Source organism: Orbicella faveolata, unplaced genomic scaffold (genome assembly GCF_042242905.1).
Source record: "Orbicella faveolata isolate gen_17 unplaced genomic scaffold, um_ofav_v1 contig_13, whole genome shotgun sequence".
In the NCBI taxonomy this organism is placed as follows: domain Eukaryota; kingdom Metazoa; phylum Cnidaria; class Anthozoa; order Scleractinia; family Merulinidae; genus Orbicella; species Orbicella faveolata.
In genome coordinates, this window is record NW_028301540.1 from 30,112,501 (window position 1) to 30,133,843 (window position 21,343).

The 21,343-nt window shown below is 38.5% G+C and overlaps 3 protein-coding genes and 2 non-coding genes across 6 annotated transcripts; 1 reads left to right on the forward strand and 4 right to left on the reverse strand.

Annotated features, from left to right (window-relative positions):
* Nucleotides 1–1,183: 1,183 nt before the first annotated feature.
* On the reverse strand, nucleotides 1,184–1,254 carry Trnag-acc (transfer RNA glycine (anticodon ACC)). Its single transcript has one exon. It is a non-coding gene; the product is annotated as a tRNA-Gly (tRNA).
* Nucleotides 1,255–2,458: 1,204 nt separating this feature from the next.
* On the reverse strand, nucleotides 2,459–2,529 carry Trnag-gcc (transfer RNA glycine (anticodon GCC)). The gene has a single exon. It is a non-coding gene; the product is annotated as a tRNA-Gly (tRNA).
* A 91-nt stretch (nucleotides 2,530–2,620) lies between these two features.
* Nucleotides 2,621–8,330, reverse strand: LOC110054418 (transcription factor 15-like). 2 transcript variants are annotated; one of them, XM_020760813.2, is made up of 3 exons: nucleotides 8,060–8,330; nucleotides 6,199–6,636; nucleotides 2,621–3,228 (listed from the first exon to the last, which is right to left on the reverse strand). In XM_020760813.2, the coding sequence occupies exons 1-3, from the start codon at nucleotides 8,084–8,086 to the stop codon at nucleotides 3,178–3,180; spliced, it is 516 nt and encodes a 171-aa protein (XP_020616472.1). In that variant the 5' UTR covers nucleotides 8,087–8,330; the 3' UTR covers nucleotides 2,621–3,177. The 2 variants fall into 2 exon arrangements, with proteins under 2 accessions (XP_020616472.1, XP_020616473.1); XM_020760814.2 differs by having other exon boundaries at nucleotides 6,199–6,754.
* A 4,894-nt stretch (nucleotides 8,331–13,224) lies between these two features.
* On the forward strand, nucleotides 13,225–14,859 carry LOC110054420 (transcription factor ATOH7-like). The gene is made up of 2 exons (XM_020760816.2): nucleotides 13,225–13,586; nucleotides 14,453–14,859. The coding sequence occupies exons 1-2, from the start codon at nucleotides 13,238–13,240 to the stop codon at nucleotides 14,473–14,475; spliced, it is 372 nt and encodes a 123-aa protein (XP_020616475.1). The 5' UTR covers nucleotides 13,225–13,237; the 3' UTR covers nucleotides 14,476–14,859.
* Nucleotides 14,860–18,749: 3,890 nt separating this feature from the next.
* LOC110054241 (transcription factor 15-like) lies at nucleotides 18,750–20,327 on the reverse strand. Its single transcript, XM_020760593.2, has 2 exons — nucleotides 19,740–20,327; nucleotides 18,750–19,099 (listed from the first exon to the last, which is right to left on the reverse strand). The coding sequence occupies exons 1-2, from the start codon at nucleotides 20,089–20,091 to the stop codon at nucleotides 19,077–19,079; spliced, it is 375 nt and encodes a 124-aa protein (XP_020616252.1). The 5' UTR covers nucleotides 20,092–20,327; the 3' UTR covers nucleotides 18,750–19,076.
* Between the last annotated feature and the right edge of the window lie 1,016 nt (nucleotides 20,328–21,343).

The window sequence follows — 21,343 nt, forward strand, 5'->3', positions numbered from 1 at the left end:
AACCTTTCGGTTGAGATAGGGGGCTTCATTTTGGTCTTGGAAAGACCCTCCTATCTTTTATTATTCAGTTAGTAACACTTTGCTCAACACTAAGAAACTTGCAAAGAGACTCAAACATCAAGCCATCAGAATATACTATAATAGGTATACACTCTTTATTCTTTATAAGAATATGTTTTACAAGAATATCGAGGCTGAAATTTGCTAAATTTTTTAAGAATTAAACCGAGGCTCAGATTTTGAAAAGAATATAATATTTTGGGTTGACAATTTGTAAATACAGCACAATTACGTGTCTTTAAACGGCAAAACTGGCCAAAAAGCAAAAACAACAGCCGGCTAGCTGTATATTCGCCTGTGGGCTAACTCCAAAATTACTCTATTACCATCCAGACAGAAACCTTCGAAAACAGAAATAGAATATTAACAAGAATATTTTCATCCTAAAATCGACAGAAAAATAAGAATGTTCAGCCTCGTTCGGAAAAACAATATTCTTATAAAAAATTAAGAGTGTATTTGCAGTTGTTAAAAGAGTTTCAGTCCTAGAATCAAATTAACTGTTTTTAATTGCTTACGATAAATGGATTTTTCGTCATATTGTGTAATACTGCACCTTTAGGTACTACTGAAATAGATGCTGAAATTAGTAAATTAATTGCTTCACAGTGTTATAGCAAGTAGGAAATGGATTAGACATTTCTTCCAGCAAAACATGCCAAAAATAATGTTTGCCAAACGCTGACGTCATTCCTACAGCATGCACACAACAATACTGCATTTTACGTCGAGTGGTTTGAACACAGAAAGTTTCCCAGGGTAATTATCGGACATTGCATGCTATAACATTTTTCAAGCTTTAGCGTTACCTTCCTGTTCATGCAGGTCTTCCATTCAGTCAACTCTAGACAAGGAAAATTTATGTACTGTGACAATGTTAAGTCGTATTTTATGATCAACAAAAGGTCACACGCAATTTGCAAATTCGAAAAAAACAACAATCGATCATTAACAGACCGATTTTATACCTAACATTTTTAAGTTTGAATATATGAGTTAAGTAACTTTAAATCTCGATTAATCGGTCCAGTGGTGCGATTGTTACCCGTCATCTTTATTTTTCTTTCGTTCAGAGGCCCTAGTGCGCCCCCTGACCGCCCCGGTGAGTGGTGAGGCAAAAAGCTGCACTGGCCGGGAATCGAACCCGGGCCTCCCGCGTGGTAGACGAGAATTCTACCACTGAACCACCAGTGCTTGTCTGAATACAACCGGTGAGTGCGGCAAGAGGACTGTTGGTTTGGTAACTATCAACTAATTGAAATCCCGAGATTATAATCTAATTGTTCATTATTATACAGTTAGGGGGCCTGATAGCTCAGTAGTGGAGCATTCGACTGCAGGTCGAGAGGTCACCGGTTCGATCTCGGTTTCCCCTTTTGTTTTGCTGTTTTATCAGTTTTTTACAAATGAAAATACCCCTAAGATTTTGCACGGACTGGGAATCGAATTAACCCCGGCCCACCGCGTGGCAGGCGAGAATTCTACCACTGAATCATCACATGCACGTGTTTTCATTCGTGTTAAGGACAGTTGCATTTTCCTTCGAACGAAAGTCTAAGGGCCCCTCTAAGGGCACTTTCCATTCCACCAAAAATTATAGTTTGAGTTTCCGAACATTTTTCAGTTGTGTCCCAAGCGTTAGTAAGAGAAGCTGGAAGAGGTGACTGTCGCAGAGAAATTAAAATAAGGGTCAATGTATGGACAGTTAAGTGTCCGTTGTAGAGAGGTAGCCTTTAGTGAAGGCCCCACTGTATTTCAATCGCCGGAGACTAAATATCGCGGTCTGCAACCTCGAAACCATTCTGAGGGTGAAATTCTTTAACCTTGTTGACAGAAAGAGCTGTAATTTTCGTTTAGCACTTAAAATCAGCTACTATATGTCACGTTTTTGAACCGAAGCCCGAACTCTCAATTGTACTTTAAAGTATTTTTGAAAAGGGTTTCTTCTTCAAGAACGTTTTTGGGAACAACGGCTTTAGAAACATGAACCACTACTCACAAATTTTCAAGGAGTTATAAGTCTTAAAGTTATTTTGGGGAGTTAGATTAACTCTAAAAAGGAGTTATGTAAACTCAAAATTGGAGTTATTTAATAGTCGTGGAATGGAGTTATTTTTGGAATTATTATAACTTTTAAGAGTCACAAACTATTGCCGTAAGTTTTCCCTCCAAAACGCTTCAACTTACAAACAAGAACTGTTAATCTTTACACAAAAGGAAAAGAAGAGTAACAGGAGTAACAAAGAGTAATAAAGAGTTAAGTGGACAGGTTAAAGTGATTGAGAGTGCTAAGCTAAGGGAAGTCACAATTTTTTTAGGTCGAAAGCCGAGCTTGAACGTGACCTCCCAGTTTTTGTCATGCAAGTATATCACGCACTTTTTCACTCAGAAAAGTGAATGCACTGGCCGGGAATCGAACCCGGGCCTCCCGCGTGGCAGGCGAGAATTCTACCACTGAACCACCAGTGCTTGGTACACGAGTGTCGGCATTTTACTTGATTTAAATCATTCTTAATTGAGGGGAACTCTATAAAAGCGACTAAAAGTTTAGACAAAACTGCGGTTTTTACGTTGTGTCAATCAAACCCAATTTACTACAACTGATACATAGCAACTGTTTTACAAACAGATTCGCTACAGAGCTCTAGCCACAAGAAAAGTTTCAATTCCTTACTCCGATAAATTCCACGAACATATCACACTTAGGTTTTGCCACAGCTTGTCTCTAAAGGAAAAAACTTCGTTTACTGATATTTAAAACCGCCTCAATTTCAAATCGAAGGCTTAGAATTCTTAAGAAAACATGTGTCATGTTACCACTTCATTAAACGCACGATAACTAACGCAATAGCTTTTACGACTGAGAGACGATTGTTTGTTTGTGTTAAAAAAAATTGAAGTAAGCTGCTTACAACTGAAACATGCGCTATTCACATGTTAGCTATGGTGACGAGTGACTTTAGAGAGGACAATAAAACTCTTCAGTGATTTACTCTACTTATATATTACAAGCATTTTAACTGTAATGTGATTTCTTTTCCGTCAGGTTTCTTCCAGTTCTCCCTCTTGTACTGCTGAGCATGTAAAAACAAAACTCCTGGGATATAATATCAATAGTTATTTTCCCTGCACATGTAGTCTGTTATTTGGACCTTCCTCTTTTGAAACCTTTAATGAAAAGAAAGCAAATTAAGGAAACGTCAGTTAGAGAAAAGCAACGAAGTGAAATTACAATGTAACAAACATGCAGACTCTGTCAGAACGCAGTGAAGAAGCTTGCCCTGTTTACTGGAGGCAATAAAGAGTGTGAAACAGGGTGCGCGGGTCTTCAGTCTTCGACTGAGGAGAGACGCCTGAGAACAAACCAAGGAGGCTTCGCGTGATAGTTTCGTTCAATGTTGTTGAAGCTCTGGCAATGGCCTTCTGCCCGAAAAAAAGTGGTACTCAGTGATTATAATGGACGAAAAACAGTTGTGGGTCATATTAAGGGTGCACTCTACTACTGTGCAAGATTGTCTCTTAGCATTAAGATGGCGTGAGGCTTGGTATGTGTTGCGCTGCTTCCAAGTTTCCTTCCAGGATTCTTGGTAATTATCAAAATAATCACTTTAACATATGCTGCACTGATGTCGAAGAGGTTGTCTTTTCAAAGGCTACCGCTTAACATCAAGGGAGCGGCATGCCAAAAATGATATCGATAAACTAGTGTCTAAAGAGGAGAAAACCGGAAAAAAGGCAATTATGGCCCGGCAATAACATTTGACCGCTTTACAAACACCTGGGAGCTTATTACCTCCATATAAAATGTTAATCCTTGAAACAAAATTCTATCCTCTAGTAAATATCTACATACGGAACTTAAAAATTCAGTTAAAGTGTTTAAAAACGAAGCGAAGACATCGTTCCATCTTGAAAACGTTAACTGAATTGCCGGAATAATCTCTGATCTCCTGCACATTCGAGTTCTATTAAAAGCACATTAAGGGTTATAAAATAGATCTCCTTGCATAATTCACAGCAGTATATTACAGTCTGAACAATTCTGGCACGTAATTGAACGGCCTAAAAGCAATTAGCATATCACGACAGCGCGCCAGTCATTTCTGAATTTTATTATTTATCATAAATATCAAATTGTTTTGCAAAAACCCCTCCGTTAAACAGAATGTTTGTCTACCCTTTTCAGGAAAGGAAATATTTTGAAACCCTAAAATCATTAACTATTTGAGTTCTTGGTCAGAGAGTAATGAGCTGCGAGGAATAGGTCATGAACAACTCTGACCCTAGCAAAATTTCACCGGCACTTAATGTTAAAAAGACGATTTCGTTTGTGGACCAAATGTATATACATGTATGAGTAAGAACTACTTAAGTTGAGGAAAGAATGTAAATCACAGTAATGTTTAATTGATATGGACATAGCAAGTCATTCGAAAATTGTAAATAATAAGCAAAATTTCTTTGAAAGGAATACTGAAAATTTTGATTCATAGTGTCTTTAGCCGGCCCCCTCTACACTGAATAGCGAAAATTATGACAAAACCATTTTGTGTGATACAAGAAAATGTTTTACTATAAGAAATTGATCGAATGGCGTGCAAAAACCGAATCCAAAAAAACTACATTCTATTTTTAGTACAGCGTTAGATCACTGAAATACCTGCACAAAACTACATTTTTTCAAAATAAAATATTGCATTATAAAACACTGGCTATAACCTAAAGTGCGAAAGCGGATAACACTTCAATTCAACGCCAAACAACAACAACAACGAAAGAACAGAGATTATCCGATTGAACTGAGGATTTGAGATAACATCAGAGGTTTCTGTTAGTGATGATATTTTTTCCTCTAATCCGCTAGCCATTTGTTTTATCCATTTGCTTTGGAAACTAATGCTAATTACATTGATCAGAGCTATTTCTTCTTGTTCACAGCTCCTTAACGGATTCTCATCAATATTAGCGACCGCTTCTTTCGAAAACACCGTGTGTTATGCACTTTTAAGAACCAGAGACGGCGTTTTATTAAAGGTACCATATCTCAATTTAAGCTTGTCACCTAATTCAGTAAATTATCTTCCTATCTTGGCAAATTACCTTCTGATTAACTTTACTCATCTATTCACAAAATTTCAGGCTACAAGGGCTAATGGTAAAATTGCTTTGAGGGAGTTTCTCAGGTTTATAGACCCACTGGGTGACAATAAATAAATACTTTTCGGAAATCCCTAACCGATTTACGTATGCAAACAATCTCTTCATCATGCTAAGCCCGTAATTATTAAAATAATGTTTATGGGGCGTCTTTGCCTATAGCTTTATAGAACTAAGCATTCACTTTTGTTGCTTTGCACTCCAGTTGAGAGGATTACAGTAATAAGACCCCAAACTCGCCGTGTTACAGGGATTAGAACTAAATCCAATTTAGATAATGAAAACATCAGAGCGTGTTCAGTCGAAGAAAATGATTTTTGTGCAGTGAAGTTCTCCACGCCTCAGGTTGAACTAGTTTTAGGCTGATCGCCATTAGCACTAGAATAAGGATGGTATACCACGAAGCATTCAAAGATGTCGTGACTATAGAAAATCGAATTACACTGAATGAGCTCTGTAAATAGTCGTTTCGAAGTGAGAACTGAATAGAAATGATGTACATGTTAGTTTATGGTGTTATAAGAGTACTTTTTAAGTACAAATGTACATAAACTTCTTCCATCAAGTCACACTGAAGTCATATTCATTTTGGCTGGATTGTTTTCTAATATGCAATGTTAATGTTTTATTAGAGTCAATGTAAGAATGCTCAAGATATAAGACATACAGTGAAAGCAATAAACTGTTTATAGAGAACTAATTTAACATATAGGCTGAGCTTTAGATTTTCTGCTTAGTTTGTGGTAATAAAATCTTTTGAACGACGGGGAGCAAACAGACGGTTTCCGATAGTTAATAACTTGAAAGGGGTGATAAACGATTGAAACGCCGACGTAAGCGAGAAAGGGACATTCAAAATGAGGATATGATAATATGAGATTTTAGACGAACTAAAACAATGAACAAATAGAAAATTGTAAAACTTGTACAAAACAGTACACAATGAGTTGCATGCTATGAGAAATGCGTTGTTTCACTTACCGCTTTAAGTAAGCTCAAACAAAATGTACACACTCTTGATGCCGAAGTGGGCGAAATGTTTCCTGAGTGTTCAACTGCTTTAGCAACATTCGGGCACTGAGTTCCACTAACAAGCATTGATCCCAGATGAGCGATGTAGCTCGATGCAAGTCGTAATGTCTCTATTTTGGAAAGTTTTCTGTCCGATGGTTCTGTTGGTATAAGAACCCGTAGAGCGCTGAAAGCAGAATTTACACTGTGCGTTCTACTCCGTTCGCGTGCGTTGGCTGCCTGTCTCTGCTTGCTGAGGCCGGTGAGCCGAGGTCTCCTCCTCTTTCGCTTACTGTTCTTTGAGTTTTCAGCGTCCGAACCGCGTTGTTTGGGCGAGGAGTCATATTCATCCGAATCCAAAACGTCGATGTCGCTTAACTTCGCTCTTTGTTTTCTCTTTCTTGTTCCCTCCATTTGAAAGAAAATCGCAGTCAGTTCAGTGGAAACACATATAACAGCATTACCTTAAAACCTCTCATGCAGCACTGCAAGTTTACGTCAATACCGCGAACAGTCTTTAGTTAAACTAGCGAAAAACAAAGCAAGTCAAAATCTAAATCATTAGTCAATCAGGAAGGGGTTGTATTATAATTCACGGCGGGCCCTTTGACGAACAACGGGAAATCGGAGCCGCCTGGTAACTAACCAATAGTAAGGCCGGGATCAGTTACATCCGAGTCTATAAGCAAAATTCTAAGACAACATCCGAGCTTGTTGACGAGATAATTACCGTATAGACCTCAGAGGGCACACTGGGTGTCTTGTGGAATTTGCTATTAATTTTAGTCAGAGCTCAGTGGTTTGAAGCAGTTAAGTTAAGAGGCCATAAATCGATTCCAACACAGACAAGGTGTTGAAGATACCTTTTGTGAAACTGTAAATGAAAACGACACAAATCGATCACGAAGTCCACCACAAAGCTCAATTGCCGACATCATGTGATATTTTCATCTTCACCGATCCATTCTATAAACTGACTTCCTCACTATCAACGAATAATTGTAACAAGGAGGAGTCTAAGGAATTAGCAGGGAATCACAAACACTGACAGTGAATCGAGCCATGGTTTTCAACTTTCATTTCTTTAATTGATCTAATTAGCCAAGGTGAATTCAACAACAGAAGGGTTAATCGCAACACTTCAGAACTAAGCTCGAGAGCTTTCCACTTGACTTGAACAAGCACACAAAACTCTTCAAATTCAGTCTTCCACCAAAGAAATTCAATACATCATGACCTACCGTGTTAACTCGTTTCGGCCGAAGCGAATCACGCAAATTCGTGCTTTGAAAAACGCTCGAAAAGTACAGGATGTTCAAAGCTTCCATTTACTATTATTTACCTTTTAATTAAAACCCTGCGTTTGAATTGTGTCTTTTATCCTAAAATCACTTCGCGGAGCCGGTCCTAGCATGGATAAAATGAATACTCCGTACTAAACATGCAATCGTGTTTTGAAGAACTCTTGGATCAAGAGGATACTGATCCAGAAAAGAAGATGAAATCACAGAGGTTAACTTTTGAGAATGACCTTGAAAATAATTTATATCCGCTGAAAATTGGAATGAAATTGTGCTAAGCCGCTTGACTCAAGTACCCACTTGAGTCTGCCATCCTAACATCTCCACATGGAGACACAAAGCACAGCTTGAGGAGCACCGATTACTGTACGTCCATTCGATTCAGGTGTCCTGCGTTTCTCGGCTAGTACACATAGCTATTTCTGACAAGTACCAAAGACCATCAGACGGTTCTACAGCATTACTGCGCGGTTAAAGATTATCTTAAATCACTCATTACTATAACCAAGGCATCGTTCAAATGAACATACCTTTCTCACGCGCACAACGTTTTCCATTCAAACCGCCAATGAAACTGATCACAAATACAGCCAGCGAATTAACCAATACCACGAGTACGTGGGAAAACCAGCGTCTTCAAGATCGTAGTAAAATCAATAGATATCTGCTCTGGGCAAAAGAGGACGATGTGAGCCCTACAGGGTGTACAAAATATCGCGCAGATTTAGTAAACAGTTCGAATTTTAGACTTAGTCCTGTCCTCGTGAACCGATCAATCTAGATGTCTCGAGGAACCCAGTTGAAACCAGATAGTAGGTGTTTATCAGGTGACATCATTAACGAACTGAGCATCTTTGGTTAATAATTATCGACTCTTTGGAGCAGTCAGAGTAGTCAATGCCGCGGTCTGGTCTCTAACGTTTCGTCTCGGTTTTCGTGCTTTATTTAGGTTCGTTTTTGTTTTCCAGGCTGTCTTCATCCCTTTTTCTTCATCTTCCAACTAGAGAAATTAATCTAATCTTACTGAGGTATCATCATGAAACCTGGGAAAAACAGGAAAAACAGTTTAATGAACTGGGTCAATATATGAACAGCTGTCAGTAATACAATTTCGTACTGGAACATTTGGCAGCCTACAAGAGAGCATATGTCATCTTCTTTTGAAGATTTCGTGTCCGACTGAGCTCGACTCCGGTTGAAATACGGTGGAGAACCCTTGGACAGAGTGGCTGTCACATGTCACCAGTTTCATGCAACTTTCATAAAGCCGCGCAAGATTTCCATGTCTTCTAGCTGCATTCTCAATTTAATTGGTGTACAAAAGGCTGAACGAGGGAGAGTCAAATGAAATGCGCAGCTAGCTGACAACCGACGAAGAGTTCACATGATGCCCTTCATTTACTCAATAACATTTCTAGAGGCGAGGTGCTGACTAACTCAGGGTTAATTCGGGTGGTGCAAGAAAGTTCTACCTGATCCGAGTGTTGCACCTTTCAGAGCAGAGACGTCTGATGAGGTAGCCTGCGTAGCTTGGTGGGATTCTACTGAAGCAGCTCATACTACCGTCTCCCCCTCTGGACAAAAGGGCAAGGTATTTCAGGGTCACCCCAGGACTAGGCTCACCGTAACCCTTCAAGGCTGCTGGCGGACTGGAGACGAGTAAAGCGTCTAGCGCAAACAAGGACCTTGACACACTTGGCCTGACCACCAGCATTCAAACACCATGACGTCATAAATGGGTAAGATCAGATGTAACGCTTTGTCATTTAGAGCCACACGATGGAAGAACTCCTTGAATCATAATATTAAAGGAGCTCAGTCGCGGTTTGCACATTTTGAAAAGTTCAGCCTAAATTTTTCAAATTCGTCGTTTGCAATCCGTGTTAAGGGGGTATGGTACCCTAAAATATGGCGATGCTCATGAAAAATTCAATTTCTTGGAAATACAAGACTTAAGACCCTTGAGGACTTGTCAAAAACATTTTGAAACGATCTTGCCGAATTTCCTTCCAGATGAGTGTGAAATTTAAGGAAAGTACATAGTGGTATAAGTTTTTTCACGTGGCAACGGCCATAGCAACGACTGTTTACTATAAGAACGTGACCAAAAATATAGATTATTCTTTAACTTATATGAACGAAACTATTTAAAAAAAACTTTTAAGACATGCACAACTCGATTGGTATAATTATTTGTGAACAGCTTTTCCTCGAATTGCTATCACAGGCTCATTCATTTCCCTTATGACAAAGAATATTTCCCACAACTGCGGTAACTTTTTACAAAATAGAACAACCATTGCACCCCCTCCCCCGAGATCTAATCTGCACCCCCCCCCCCACTATTTGTGGCTCGTTAAATGCTTAATACTTCGTGTAAGAAACTTAAAGTGCATTTTTCTCAAAAGTTTACTTTTGTACCGACTGACTTCGCACCAACATTTCTACTTTGCAAGGCTTTTAAGTAGAATTTCTGAAACTTGGGCTCATCAAAGACCAATAGTGTCGTGATGATATAAACCAAAAAAATCGTAACATTTTAAGGTCTGTCACGTGACATGAGATGATTTGTCCACTGGGTGTGATAAAAAATAAGGTTATTTCCAAATAAAGCTGTAAAAAGCACCGAAAATAAGAGTTAACTGTGAAAACTTAGGTTCATATCACAGAACAAAACAGAAACTTACATGATATGCTTATTTGACAGCCAATTCTTGTTTTGTAAAAGAGCAGGAAGTGTTGGCGTCAATACTATAAAACACTCTTCAAAAGGCTGTGGCTGGTTTCCATAGCAACCATTTTGAGTAAAACTCTAGAAATTTAATTTCTCTTCTTGAGTGCAACAGCACACAATTGATCTTTCTTCACCATATTTAAACAAACTTTTTGGTCCATATTGAGGGTACCATACCACCTTAAGGCGGGGGTACACATGAATTTAAGTGAAATGTTAGGAAGTTTAAAGAGGGATTAAAAGGATAAAAAGGGGTTTGGAACACCACCAGACAGTTGATTGCCCCCAAAAGGGCACGGTCCCGGGTTGGTGGGCAACTGTTTGGTGTACGTCTACCAATTTCTAACTTCAAATTCTAATTTTAAAACAACATCAAATCTTCAAAATGTCCTATTTCCATAAATTTTACTAATCCTTTGAGAAAAACTATTTATCCCCAAATGTACCCAAAAATCACCAAAAAATTAACAAAAGAGCTCAAAACGTAGCTATGTGAAATGAGCGGAGAGATTTTTCACTGCTTGAAGCGTGAATGAGATATTTGCATTCAAACCATAATACCGAGCAAAAATATGGCCTTCATGTTAACCCCCGCCTTAATCTTCGCCATCCTTGACCAGCTTTGTTCCTTTATGGTTTATTATTATCTCTTTGATGTTTTTCTAACTTAGTAAACTATTATTTTCAGGTTTCCTTCCATTTAAAGGAGATTTTGTGCGTGACCAAAAAATAAAAAAAATAAAAAAAAAAACAGACAAAACACCGTGACTGAGCTCCTTTAATAATAAAGTTTAAAAAGGTTTTTCTCACGATGTAGTCACTGGACATGTGAGATCATAAATTACAAAAACATTTTCATGAAGCAAGTCTACCTCGTAGCTCAACACGTGCTACGTTCTGTTCGAATGTTAGCAATATTTTTCATAATTCGGTGGTAAAAAATTATGAAGGTGCTTCGGATTCCCGTATTCTCAAATTTTCTCGCTCTCTCGGCGTTGTCGGTTTAATTACTGTTTGTTTGGTTATTTTGTTTTGCTTTGCTTGCCATTTTTCCATTCGGATCTTTCTGGGCAGTTAGACTATTGGAGTATCAACCAGTACTCCTTCGTGTAATTTACTCAGTTGTTCCGTGTGTAACCGTGCCAGCATTGCATAGTTAAAAGTCAGAATGTCTTCCCTTGTGTTCCAGCGTTCCCGTGTTTCCATGTTTCTAGCGTTCCAGAACCCTTACTCAGGGGAAAGCTCAAACGGATTTTCGCTTGGTTTTAGTAGCAAAACGAAATCAAATAGCTGTCTCAATTTTTTTTTCAACGGTGATCAGGACTGAATCGTTCGCAAGATATAGACTATACCTTTACGGATACAAGCTGGTTTCTTGAATGTTCGAATGTTTGTCCAATCTTGTTTTGTTGCTTTTGAAAGAATTCTCATAACCCTTTGTCTGAATTTCATTATCATTGTTTCTTATTTTTAATTACTGAATTTTTCATTATGCCTGGCGTTTAAAAACCAAAGTTCTTTATAAGAAGGAGAGAGGTATTGTGTCCCCTTGCTGTTCTATTCAAGCAAAGTGTAAACATATATCTCTATAAAAAGAATTCTTATAAAACCTCTTGCAAACACCTGTTCGTATAAAACGTATAATCGTATAAGTATAAAAAATTTTTTCTTGGCATGCTGAGTAAGAAGAGCCAAGAAAATGTAGACTTAAGCCATTAACATTACTAACAAGAATTGTGATTTTAACTAAGCGCCGACTAATTTGGATGTAAGTTTAAAATCAAATGGAAATTTTGTTTACTAATATTGACACACCATGCTGTGTTATTTAAAACTGTCTTTTTAAAAAACATTTTAGGCCCTGTCAAGGCAATCATTTGACGATCATTTTTGGTGTCTAGATTAGGCCTAAGAGATGACCAGCAACCAAAGTCATCTTATCTTGTGACAAAGAACAGAACAGGACCTTTTCCTGATCAAGATGTTATCTCTGTAAATATCGGTGATATTAATCTGTTTATTTGGTGATTGATTAGACGTTCTATATCTTAATTAGATAACGTTTTCTACTATAAGGTAATTAACTGTTTGAAGATTGAAGTGAGCTACCTAGCAATAAGCCAGCTTTAATATTCGAATACTTGAGTGGATAAAGTTTTTGTCTTCGTATAGTGGGTTTGTTAATTATAAACCGACACAAGGTCTCCATTGTGTTCTTTCTTTCTACCAAGGTGGATATCCTATAAACGTTATAGTTTTGAGGTTATTTTAACTAGCTAATTAGCGCCTCCCAAAAATCTTCTTTCACCGTGACTAAAACCCAGTTATCATTCCCACTTTGCTTGATAACGCGAGCATGTGAAATATATGTGGCTCAATTTTTGATCATAGCAAATGTTTCGTATGAGGAGAGGTTTTGTATATAGTTCTCGACTAGACACGTTTTTGTTCTCATTTATGTAAATAAAACTCCTGCTGAGCTAGCAAGCGTGTACTTATTTTGCTGAACCACATTGATGACGTGATCCCAGAAAGACGCAAATTCCAAAGACGTCAATTTCATTAAACATAGTTTGTAACATTTGATAGTTCCAATAGCGGTACTTCGTATACGTACCTCACCTTTTGAGAAATCAGGGGCACTGACTCACTCGTAAAAGAATTCGTCAATGGCTAACCCTTGGCACTTTACAACATTAAATCAGAAGAAAATTTGCTTGAAAATGAAAAATACAAATTCCGCTAAAATTTAATTTCATGCGTCAAAGAAAATTTGGTACAAGCTTAAACAAGCGCCGTAAATAACCACAGGGGACAAACTCCAAACGGTAGGACTTTTCATATAACCGACTGAAGAAGCCTTTGTATTGAGTCAAAAGACTCACATAGGCGTGACGGCGCGTGGCTACTCACGAATACGTTGATATATTAAGAGTGTGCCAGCCGGTAAACATACAAACACTGCCACATCTCAATGATGGACGTCGCGCCCATTGGAAAAGCCATTCAGCAGCCCAAGAAGAGACCGCGACGACGTGGGCCACGGCTGACAGGCGTCAGCAAGCAGCGGCGAGTTGCCAACGCACGAGAGAGACGTCGAGTGGAGATTCTAAACATGAACATCCAGATATTGCGACATATGATTCCTCTTCCTCCGCAAGACAAGGAACCTTCCAAGACAGAGGTGATATGGTTAGCGGTAGATTATATCACGGAGCTAACCAAAATGCTTGATTCCGCTGATCAATGGCAGGCTGAGTTGGAAATGGTCGATATTGACTCAATTGACAGCTTAGACGACAGTCCACTGTTTAATTTCGAAGGTTGGTATTGCTGAATGAATGGGACTTAACAAGTTGACATTAGTTTGTGAGGGTGTGTTTGCGACTTAGCATGTAGCCTAGAGTTACACCCAAGTATAAAAAAAAATACCAGAAAGAAGGCTGGGGAAAATTCAAACATGAACTCTTTTCTTTTCGGAACCCAAAGAAAATTATTCAAAGAAATATTAATTAAGACTTAAAGATTCCATCCCTACGAGTAAACACTTTTGGTTTCGTATCACATTGTGATGAAGGATTGAAAATAAAAATGGCATCGGAAATGAACTACTGCCCGAGACATACCTCTTTCCAATTTTATTTTTTGGCCATTCATATACTGGTGCTACATCAAGAACCCCGGCGAACCCTTAGCTGAGCACTGGAGCTGAAAGATTGCTCAAACAATTTTAATTTATCTTTGTGTACATTGCCTAACGGGGTCCGTTCACGATTGCCTTTGTGCACTGTCAGTTGGCAAAACAGCCGGTTCTTTCGAGAAGCAGGACTTAATTATGAGACATCAGGTTCTTGCTGAGGTAGCAAATGTTTTGAAAGAAATGCGCAATGCCTTTGCATGCTTCCGTTGTTGTTTTTTTTTTATGATTGTACGATCAACGAATCAAGGATTTCGGCTTCCTCTCCAACGGAAACCAACCGTGTCCCCATGGCTAAACAAACGCGTACGCGATTTTATACCAAGACTCACGATTATTATTCATTAGAGAACATTAAATACCCTTTTGGTTCTCGATAAAGCTAAGCAAACCGCATATCTACGAGACTGGGGCTTTGTCGAACGGGAGCGATCAATCATCCTTTAATTTTTATGATTAACGAGTTGACAGTGAACTTTTCTTGTCTTTCAGATTGTGCACCATTGTGCTTTTGAAGACTGCATGCAGATACGAAATTAAGAGTGTTTCGGGGCTAATTGACTGATAACGGAATTATCTGGACCAATAATTCACTTGACTTTATCAATATGGTGCCGAATACAGTGACAGGCGGTTTTCTTGAATTATGCAAGAATCAATACAAATGTGTCAATGACGTAATTGCTACAGTCAACATCGCTGTATATATTTATAAAATGCATTGCTCAGCATAGTATCATTATTTTTTATCTATTTTTTTTTTTTGTTGTAAAATAGCGATTGCTTGATATTTCTTGATATTTAAGAGTGGAAAAGAACTCATATTGGGTGTAAAGTATTTGTTCTGATGTCCCTAGGCACTGAGTTGTTCTTTAAATAAAAGCATCGTGATCTCGTAACTGTACTGTTAGCATGACTTTTTTGTCACGTCGCCAAGATTGAAGACTTGCAACTCTTGCTATTTCATCTTAAGTAAGCCCATTGAACTGAATGATCAATGATTATGGATGGGAGACTGTTCTCGCATGTTTACACGCATTGGAATGCAGGGTTACCTTATATGCAATAATTCAGTTGTTACGCCACCCAATCAAATACACCGCCCCTAGCTACAACTCTGACAATCTTTACAATCGCTATCTTATTTGTTAGGGCCGTGAAATACCCTCTCTCAAAAAGATTAAAAATCACATCCAATCGGATACTTTAAGGTTTTCGGTAATTGCTACACAACCGCAGTTTTGGGTTGAGTTTCGTTCCTATTGAGAAATAACTGTATTTGAGTGAGAACTAAGAAAAAAAAAGTCTCATAAAGAAACTCTAAAATGTGTTTTCCAGTTCTAATTTGATCCGACATATCTTAGCCATCGGTAAAAATCAAATTAACAGAAAACAATTCAATTTCTTCTAATTTGAAAGACCAATGTTTACATTTACATATTTTTGTTTACTGTTCAACAAATTTGATTTGAGGTAGTTAACAATGCCAGGCTTATATCCTGTGGAGCGTTCATACTTTATTTTCATAAAACAGCTCAGTTCGTTACAAAGGCACACGAACGTGACTTTGCAACTTCCTTCAGACTAGGGATCAATTGCATGGCAGGTGTCGGTTATAACCTTATGTATGAAAGCTAATTAAGTGTCTGCTACGTGCACTAAAGTGAAGCTTGGCTGGGAAGATATAGATCACAAAAGGGCCGTTGTAGAATAGATTTAAACTTAAAGCGCAAAGAGCTCGTTTTGCCCTAACAGAATGTCACTGACGCAACAAAGCTAAAAAAGGAAACTCTACAGACCGCTAATTGCACTCTTACAGACAAGGAAAATTAAGATGAAGACCAAGGTATAATTATTATCCTCGAGGACAAGAAACTTTAATTTAAACGCGATAGAATCAATCATATTGTAAGAAAGAGTTTCCGGCGTTTTGTGTTAAGCCGGCCAATTCCAATGAAAAGCTTCAAACACGCGGAACGAATCACAGGGTTTGTCCCATTCTAATTTCTTTGGTATGTCTCGGTTTCTTAATTGAACGTTCTTCTAAAACAAATTGACCGCCTGCCTGGCTATCTACGACAAAGTCTGAGTAATTTGCACAATGGATGCTGCTCCTAAAGAGAGAGAACCCATCGCCCAAAAGAAGAGCCGGCCAAAACGTCGTGGTCCTAAACTGACCGGCATTAGTAAGCAGAGAAGGCTTGCAAACGCGCGGGAGAGAAAACGAGTCCACACTTTGAACAAAAACATCAAGATTTTACGCCGCCTGATTCCCCTGCCACCACAACAGAAAGAACCTTCTAAAACAGAGATAATCTGGATGGCAGCCTCTTATATCAATGGACTGATGCTATTGTTAAGCCAGGAGAGATCTCAACCGCAAATACAGATAAAGGCTGAGTGTTAACGTAAGTACTGTGTTACTGATCTTGAAACCATTGTAGACTTCGTAGGTATGAAAAATTAAAATGAAACTATTTAAATCTTTGAATACGCAAGAGTCAATTTCAGTGTCAACAGTTTTCATTTTATAAGTTGGTACCTATTGAATTCTGGTTTTGTTCCCCCGTTATTTTTCATTTGATGAGCTCACTGTTTACACGAGCGATGACATATTGCCCTCTTTTCATGTCTTTTCTTTTACCTGCAGGCAAGAGCGAAGGAATGCGCATGATTTGTAAATAACAAGAGCCGTTTGGAAACACCTAAGGATACATTGCCTCCCGGAATCGCATTTGTGAGCCCAGCAGCTATAGGCCCTACTGAAGGAGGAATTAGACGAAGATTAGCAAAGGATGTCTCAGGGACATGAAAGAAAACTTTACTCGAAGCACAATTACAATTTTCCTTTTACGTAACACTGATAAATGTACTAATTATTACGGAAATAATTCATCTAATTATGATGGATGAGAAAAGAACGAGGCAAAAACCGCAAAAACCACTAGGGCAATGTGACATTTTTCGTTTCCAATTTTCCAGCGAGTTTTTCTGTGTTGTGCCGCACTATTCCGACTATTTTTTCATGTCTCCTCCCACACAATTTTTAAATCAGCTATTTTTCCGTGAATAAAGCCCCCTACTGCAAATGTTTTAATCGAGGATAGAATGCTGCATATAAATATTTACGACTTCACGCGTGGCTATTCGTTATGGGCAGTTAACTTAACAAGGACTCCTTGTATGTATTGTTATCTCGCCAGCTCTTTGAGTGTAGATCGTGCAGCTTTTAATAGAATACTCAATATATTGTCTTGAAGTTTCATTTGTTTTGCATACCATGTCCTGAGCCATTAATTGGGAAGAAAAAACATAAAAACCTGTAGCTTCTACACAATTTCAAATACTTCTATAATCACCATAGTGCAGTCAATCAACATTGATAATGCAAAAATTAAAGGAAAAAATTGTACACTAAGTAGGGTTTTAATTGGGACGGTATAAATGGGAAAATTATGATAATTAACCACAACAAAATTGAACTGAACATGGAATTAGAACCGCATTACATAATAAGTAGTTGGCAGTGTTAAGCAGGAATCTAATGTTTTGTTTGTTGTGGTTTGTAACCGCAAGCATTCTCAGCTAGACTTACACAATTATCTCAACTGGACATTCTTCAACAATTCGCTTTCATCAAGCCGCTAGTTGCATTAGCATTGGAAAATCGATCTTTTCGGCCAAATGATTTCAGCCTCGATGACTGAATAAGTACCAAATTTTGATATTCAGAGCTAGTTTGCTAAGAAAATGCCGTCTCTGTGAAACTTGTGAGTGCAATGATATTGTCCCCAGGGTCGTATCAATATTCACAAAACGAAACACCTTTTATAATAAAATGTCTTTTAGTTTTAAGATGGAAATATGAATTCTCCGTAGTAGATGGCATACATTTCTTGTAATGTCGTATGTGAGAATTTGGTGATACACAGTGGTAATTCGTTTTTCTTTAGTTATTTATCGAGTTTCTTCTTTATCGCTATCTTTTTGATAAACCTTGAGATGTTTTTATGGAGGAATAGTTACATTCTTGGCGTTTTCAACGTGGCAATAGTCAAAATAATTTTTGGCATTGCATTGTGAAACGGGGGCGTGAGTCGTCGATTGAAGCAAAATATCTTCGTTATGTGCAAAATTTCAAATCTTATTTACGACTGAATGCATGCAGCCAGAACATGAATACAATTGATATTTTAGTCCTTTGTAGTTCTGTTTAGTATTTCTCCAACATAGCAGTAAATATATATTCACCCGTATAGCTCTAAGTGCTCGGCAATGTCCGGAATCTAGCTCCGAAAACTTTCCGAATTGCTCCGATCAGCTGGTACTCTGTCCTTCAAAGTAGGTGGCTTACCTGTTCGATTATCTCTTCCTGAAGATTCTAGAAACGAAAGCAAAACATCATACCATTCCAAGAGGTACTCAATTCGGTTGTCATAGAAGGACTGGGGGAAGAAAGAAAGACGTATAACGAAAATATTAATTTGGGAGGCAGGGATGACGCAGAGGTGAAAGCGCTCGCCTCCCAATGATGTGGCCCGGGTGCGATTCCCGGCCAGTCCCATATGTGGGTTGGGTTTGTTGTTGGTTCTCGCCTTGCTCCGAGGGTTTTTCTCTGGGTTCTCCTATTTTCCTCCCTCTACAAAAACCAACATTTCGAACTTCCAATTCGACCAGGATAGCGGGACCCGCATGAAAACCAGCTAAGCCTGATGTGGCTTGCTCTCTAAACACTGTAATATATTTTATTTATGTTTATTTACAACTCTGAAGTTTCTAAAAGGACACTTTATTTACAAAAAATTGTCAAACATGTCTGGAAAGCACATTAATTCACATTCTCACAAGGTAGTCTATTTTAGGTTCTATTGCTCTAGTGGGCGATAGCGGAAGCCACAGACAAACAGATTAAAGAAATCCGACAAAATAACTAGAACGTTACGAAAGATGATCCTAAAATAACACATTTGAAAGGTGTAGATAAAGTGATAAACGCTGTTGGTTGTAATCTCTCATTTGATTGGATCTCACGCCACTGGGATCACGGGTTAAACACTGTCTTGACAAGCGCAGCTCGATGTTCATACACGGGAAAACGAAGACTTTATGTCAATGTTTAAAACACAATGGGGACAAAATCTGAAAAATAAACATGAACGAAAATTTAGTCTAGAGGAGTGGGTTTGGCATTCAATGTTAGTTTTGATTAGCAGATAACATCGCGCCCGTTGCCGCAGTAATTAAACTTGTGACTGGAATGCTTTAAACGAAAGAGAACGACCAGAAGATGTATGTGGAAAACACGTCCCTCCATAGAGATTATGAGATGATCATATTGACAGATGGCCATCTTTGCCAGCTCAATCAGCGCGTCCTATTGTCCCACTCATGGTGTAGCTCTCTTGAGAGAAAAGATCATTTAATGATGATGATAATCGAGCGCAGTGCTCTTAAACAAGTTGTACAACATGATCAAAGAGATATTTTTATGTGAAATTATAAGCGTATTTTAATTTTAAGTTACTCTTAAAAACGTTTGGGAGAAACGCCAGTATTTCCGAAATGGAAATAGCCTTAAAATAAGGGCAAAGAGTTGCATGACTGACTGAGCTAAAACTCTCTGGATAAATTTATTCGAGAAAGTTCTACAAGCTCTACAAAATCGAGAATCAACCCAGTATATCCGGCAGAGCGTATAAAGTAAATAGTGGGGTCAAATCCCTACTGACAATACAAAATGACGGCCATCTGCCCACTAAAAGGTCAATTGTACACTTACCGTCCAATTCAAGGAGTTTTTCAATGTCTACGCCCAGTAAGGAATCAAAATCCAACAAGGGTCCGCCATTAAACTCGTCCTGGCTTGGGGTCTTGTGTAACATCTGAGTTAGTTCGTCGATGTACGCAGCTGCAAGCCATACTACTTCAGTTTTTGTGGGCTTTTTATCATGTGGCGAGAGGGGAAGCAAACTTTTCAAAACTTCAATTTCTTCGTTTAAAGCTTGCACTCTTTTTCTCTCTCGGGCGTTGGCTAACCTACGCTGCTTGCTTACTCCGGTCAAACGGGGACCACGACGTTTTCTCTTCTTCTTGTCCACAGCAAAAATCGAAGCTTCGTATTCTTCAGCCATGCCTGTAAATGAGCACTGCTTGATTTCGACTTAACTGAGGTCTAAATAAAATCCATCCCGTAATATACCCACTTGATACCTTGCACTTTGTGAGTGGAGTGGAGCGGAGAGATAAAACAAAACTTATCTACAATCTCACAGACATAAACCGCCCGATGTGTCCCACTAAAAAAATAACAAATACCAGCAAAAAAAAAAAAGAAAGAAAAGATTGCGTTTCATTGATTCTTTCCTTGGATAGCATTTTTATCATTTTAACACCCTTTTACTCGTTAAAAATTAAGGTATGTTTGATGTGCGAAGTTAATCCCTTTAGCTTCGTCGAGAATGACTTTGTAAGTGAAGAGTTTTTCTATCATTGCGTTAATTACCATCGTCTATTTCTTAACGCCCTATTACACTCAAATGACAAATACTTATGTTTACAATCTTTTAGACGCACTTGTCTACACGGACAATCCAGTTACATAGAAAAGATACAGATGATAACACAGTTTAATTTGATATAGTTATGTCTAAATAGCGCATATTTAAGACTTAACTCATCGAAAACGCCAGGCACTATAACTGTTTTTTTTTTGTTATTTCTGGCAAACCAAGCTCTGTAATTCTCTGAGACCTTGGGATTCAGGAGATTGCAAGAGGCTTCGGCAATATCTTCGACACAATGGCCACAACGGTGTGATCATTAAGCTAATCAACGACTCTTAAAATAACATCTTTTTGTCCTGAGTGTCTACGTTTATCTAGCTACTAGTGCCGCAACACAAGTAGACTTAACCGGGAAGGTGCAGTCTACACAGTTTAGGCTTATTTGGTCTTCTCTCCAAAAGAAGTATTTAAAAGTAACCATACAATTTGACTGACTGTAATGGAAGCTGCTCTGTATATTTTGCTTTATATTATTGACACAAACGCGCTAAAACTCTTTGATTGAAATCTGTCAGTTGTTCGGCTGCACTTGCGGTGGTTTGTCTCTTTATACCGCGGTGGTCGGGGCCAGTCCCTCGTAATGATGTACGTTGTGAACCGCGTAACTGCTTATCTCTTTCGAGGTTAGATATCAAGACCTTGACCTTGCAAAATGGGGTAACACAATGATGGAAAATGTTCGCGTTAAAGCGAGTTTATCTCGAAATCTTTATGTGTTTGTGATTGTTTTCCTTGGAAGGCGATAGATATCCTGCAATATAGATATGGTCTAATCCCCGCTGAAGGAGACCAACATTAAGTCGATGTCCACTCGTGAGCT